The sequence below is a fragment of the Dreissena polymorpha genome, chromosome 5, assembly GCF_020536995.1.
Source record: "Dreissena polymorpha isolate Duluth1 chromosome 5, UMN_Dpol_1.0, whole genome shotgun sequence".
Lineage (NCBI taxonomy): Eukaryota > Metazoa > Mollusca > Bivalvia > Myida > Dreissenidae > Dreissena > Dreissena polymorpha.
In genome coordinates, this window is record NC_068359.1 from 53,827,267 (window position 1) to 53,832,547 (window position 5,281).

General features: G+C 38.7%; 1 protein-coding gene across 1 annotated transcript; it reads right to left on the reverse strand.

The window, feature by feature from the left end:
- Positions 1 to 964: 964 nt before the first annotated feature.
- LOC127830932 (isatin hydrolase-like) lies at positions 965 to 2,323 on the reverse strand. The gene is made up of 2 exons (XM_052355869.1): positions 2,187 to 2,323; positions 965 to 1,647 (listed from the first exon to the last, which is right to left on the reverse strand). The coding sequence occupies exons 1-2, from the start codon at positions 2,226 to 2,228 to the stop codon at positions 1,111 to 1,113; spliced, it is 579 nt and encodes a 192-aa protein (XP_052211829.1). The 5' UTR covers positions 2,229 to 2,323; the 3' UTR covers positions 965 to 1,110.
- Positions 2,324 to 5,281: the final 2,958 nt, after the last annotated feature.

Genomic DNA, 5,281 nt, shown 5'->3' on the forward strand with positions numbered 1-5,281 from the left:
ATCTTTCTACTATCTAGTGTGTGTGTGTGTGTGTGTGTGTTTGTGTGTGTGTGTGTGTGTGTGTGTGTGTGTGTGTGTGTGTGTGTGTGTGTGTGTGTGTGTGTGTGTGTGTGTGTGTGTGTGTGTGCGTGCGTGTGTGCGTGCGTGCGTGCGTGCGTGCGTGTGTGTGTGTGTGTGTGTTTGTGTGTGTGTGTGTTTGTGTGTGTGTGTGCGTGCGTGTGTGTGTGTGTGTGTGTGTGTGTTTGTGCGTGCGTGCGTGCGTGCGTGCGCGTGTGTGTGTGTGTGTGTGTGTGTGTGTGTGTGTGTGTGTGTGTGTGTGTGTGTGTGTGTGTGTGTGTGTGTGTGTGTGTGTGTGTGTGTGTGTGTGTGTGTGTGTGTGTGTGTGTGTGTGTGTGTGTGTGTGTGTGTGTGTGTGTGTGTGTGTGTGTGTGTGTGTGTGTGTGTGTGTGTGTTTAGCTGGATGTTGCGCAGTATTTTATACCAAGGCGGTCAGGTTTACCAACTCATATTTAATTTTTTGTTACCAGTCCTATATACGCATGTATGTACCGTAAACTGGCAACTGCCGCGCTTGAATCAGAGGTAGGAATAATGGCAGTCGAACGGATTGCAAGACCAAGTTTATAAATGATTGGTATATAGCCAGGCCGGCAGTTGTAAGGATTTCATGACCGATTATTGCTTTATAGCCAGGTCGAGGATCGAACCTACTATCTTCGGACATGTGGTTAAACGTTTTACCAAATGAGCTAGTCAATTCGACGAAGAGTGGATTAACCTAATATAATACAGATTTTTTGATTTGTAATATATCTATATCATATCTACAAACGGCAACGAGACGTACAACCCACATTAGATTTTGATTACAACACAATATTCGTGTATGTTTTGTTATTAAACGAGTTACATGGAAAGATATATAGATGTGTTTAATATTAGTATTCATAATGTTGTCCAAATGTAACTGCAATCTTTGCAAACAAAGTCTACCTTAATAACAAAAAATGCATTACATAACATGGATATGTCCCTAACGTGAACATGTAAACGTTATATTTGTGTTGTTCACACAACTCCGTACACTGCACACACTTTTAGTCTAGAACGTTAATCTGCTGTGAGAAACATGCTAATTACCAACGCAATAAATGTCAGTCCAATGTTGAGATATGTACTCATGAAGCAATCATTGGTTGGTGGCAACGTGGCAAACACTCTTGTAGGACCCCCGCTTCCGTCTTGAAGTTTGATTACAGCTACTGAAATGAGGGAACCAAACTCCGGGATGGCATCTAAATTTGCGACATTTTCAAGGCCTGGAATATTCGCACGCCCTAGAATCACATGAACCGGAAATGTCTTTGATTGGCCATAATCAGTGGAGGGCGTGTCAACGCCAATCACGTGAATATTTCTATTTTGTACCAGCCATTCGGCGGCATTCTCATGGAATCCCGGGAAATGGAATGTTGTTGGATCGGTCGTAGACTCGGTCCCGAAAACTTCGGTCTTGTTCGGGTATTTATGGTGCCACCCCGAGTTCATGACGACAACAGCCCCGTTGGGAATGCGGCCGTACTGCGCCTCCCAGTTTTGAAGGTCGTCAACGGTGACACGGTAGTCGAGATTCTGTGAAGCTTTTGCCTGTGAAACGAAGTCAATGTTTTTGAAAAGTAAAGCTGTTCATTAATTAACATTCAGTCTATGTAATGTGCATTATGTTAAAACTTAAGTAACTTTAAACAGTATGTGCAAAATACCACATAATCTATAATGCCTTCATATTTAAATTAATGTGTATTGTATCGTATTTATCTTTACAACTCAGTAGTTTTATTTTTCAGTGTCGTTTATGACATGATCGTTTAACGTCATGACCCGATTTCCAACATTTCATATGTCAACATAAAAAGTTGGGATCAAGCTTACTATTTCTTATTACATTTATATTCGAGCTATTTATTTTGTGAAATTAATGACATTTGTTATGGAAATTGTTTGTCAGATTATCACAATAATAGAACACATATGTTGTTAGATTAATTTTTAAATATTACTTTTGAAAGAAGAAATATGAGACTTAAGCTGGTTATCGTACAAACAGTCCATACAATGTGTCTTTTTAACCATAGGCTTTTACATCTTTAGTATTTTGTTCCTACTGTTACCTACCAGTCGCCTACCTTAACATTGATAATCACTCCCCATCCCACAAGTTTTGCCATAGGAATTTGATGAGTCCTGGATCTGTTCTCGTAGAAATGAGCAGGTGCGTCTAGATGTGTACCACCATGCTCCGCAGTCGCGAAATAATTCGCCTCTAACCTACATTGGGTTTGTGGACATAAATATTATTATTGTTATAAGGGTATAGTACTGTAATTGTTTATGCAACTTAATTTGGCAGTTATTTTTATTACGGACAATTTATCATTACAGAAAAAAATGGTAAAACACATATTGGCATTAACAAACGGTAAGCTATCCTTACGCCCTGTATAAAAAATGTTGTCTAACAATATGTATTCGTTAAAATAAAATGCACAAATGATGTATCTTGAAATCGTATATGATTTTAAAACAAATATGTTCAGAAAAAGACGTATTACTTTAACTAAACAGACGTAATCAATTTAAGCAGATCGATTCTCGAACATTGTGTATGATGATATATTTCTGTTCACGTTTTTAGTTTCGGAAAATTCGATTTAATTATCAGATGAACTTGCCAATGGCCGTCAACAGGATTTCGTCCTCTAAACAGGACAGTGAAGTTGTATAAGGGAAGCCCAGGCCAGTAAATGGTATCGCTGTTCTGAGCATGTGTGAGGTCAACAATCTCCATTTCCGCTTTTGTTCATGGCTAAAATATCGAAAAACAGTTGAAATACTATCGATGCGTAATGGGAATGCACACAGATATTAAAATATGTAAAACAGGTATTAAATTCCAGGTGTTTATGTGTAAATATCAATTCAGAATATGTTAGTAATTACATAATTTTAAGGAAGATTGGAACGTAAACCGACTGCGACTTTTTGTTCAAAGCATGAATCACAAAGTGGTTGACTATCCATTTTTGTATATAGACGGGAACTCGTTTGATGATCGTATCATAGGGTATACATAAATATTAAGTTAATCTTTTCACTTAATAAAATGCCTTTAGCATGATTCAGCGAACATTATTCGACGGCGCTTGACAGTTAACACAATTTGTGTAAAATCATGAAAATTAAGATTTTAGTATTTGGGTGTGGCTGATTTAACGAACACTGTACGAATCGTAAGAACATACACTACACTTATAAATTTGAATAAATACCTTGCTTATGACACTTGACCGTTTTGTTGTGCATGTATATGATCAATCTATGATTAAATGTACATACGTGTAGACTAAAGCAAATGTTAGTCAATACAATTTACGAACATTTCAGTACAGTAAATAATAAACATGTTTTATAAGCTGAAAATTATGTTGTATTACAGTTGGCTACATCATATTTTATCTTGAGATTTACCTGATATATTGTCCTCCTTAAAATCCAATAATAACGAAAGCGATATAACGCTATGCTCACTTTATTCTGTCTCACCTTCTTAAACAAACCGTTGAAATATTCACTAAGTAGGACGAGCTTTAACACTTTTTAATAAATATACGATGCTCAATACGTACTAAACACAGCAATCAATCATTAGCCATGTTCATTCAAGCAGAGAGTGAACAAACGTGCTGTTACGAGTTAGATCATGGACCGATCATTCAAGCAGAGAGTGAACAAACGTGCTGTTGTGAGTAACATAATGGACCGATAATTAAAGCACAGAGTTAACAAACGTGCTGTAACGAGTTACATCATGGGCCGTCCTTTCAAGCACAGAGTGAACACACGTGCTGTTGGGAGTTTAATCATGTGCCGTTAATTCAAGCACATACCGAAAAAACGTGCTGTTGCGAGTTACATTATAGGCCGTTAATTTAAGCACAGAGCGAACAAACATGCAGTTGCGAGTTACATCATGGGCCGTCCATTCAAACACAGAGCGAACAAGCGTGCTTTTGCGAGTTTCATCATGGGTCGTTCATTCAAGCACAGAGTGAACAAACGTGCTATTGCAAGTTACATCATGGGCCGTTCATTCAAGCACAGAGTAAACAAACTTACTGTTGCGAGTTACATCATGGGTCGTTCATTCAAGCACAGAGTAAACAAACGTGCTCTTGTGAATTACATCATGGGTCGTTCATTCAAGCAAAGAGTAAACAAACGTACTGTTGCGAGTTACATCATGGGCCGTTCATTCAAGCAGAGGGCGAACAAACGTGTTGTTGCGAGTTACATCACTGGCCGTCCAGCCAAGTAGAGAGTGAACACATCATGGGCCGCTCATTCAAGCACAGAGTAAACAAACGTACTGCTGCGTGTTACATCACTGGCCGTTCATTCAAGCACAGAGTGAACAAACGTGCTGTTGCGAGTTTCATCACTGGCCGTTCATTTATGCAGAGAGCGAACACATGTACTGTTGCGAGTTACATCACTGGCCGTTCATTTAAGCAGAGAGTGAACACATGCACTGTTGCGAGTTACATCACCGGCCGTTCATTCAAGCACAGAGTGAACAAACGTGCTGTTGCGAGTTACATCACTGGCCGTTCATTTAAACGGAGAGTGAACACATGTTCTGTTGCGAGTTACATCACTGGCCGTTCACTCAAGCACAGAGTGAACAAATGTACTGTCGCGAATTACATTATGAGCCGTTAATTCAAGCACAGTGTGAACAAACGTACTGTTGCGAGTTACATCATGGGCCGTTCATTCAAGCACAGGATAAAAAAAAATGCTGTTGCGAGTTACATTACTGGCCGTTCATTCAAGCACAGGATGAAAAAAATTGCTGTTGCGAGTTACATCATGAGCCGTTAATTCAAGCACAGCGTGAACAAACGTGATGTTTCAAGTTACATCATGGGCCGTTCGAAGTTATATAATACTCATGACTCATCGACCAAGTTCTGCAACGATTATAATCAATACCAATCGAATAAATGGTATGCATATATAAAGTGAATCACATGTACTGCATATATATAGTGAATCACATGTACTGCATATATATAGTGAATCACATGTACTGCATATATATAGTGAATCACATGTACTGCATATATATAGTGAATCACTTGTACTCAATGGTATGCATATATATAGTGAATCACATGTACTGCATATATATAGTGAATCACTTGTACTCAATGGTATGCAT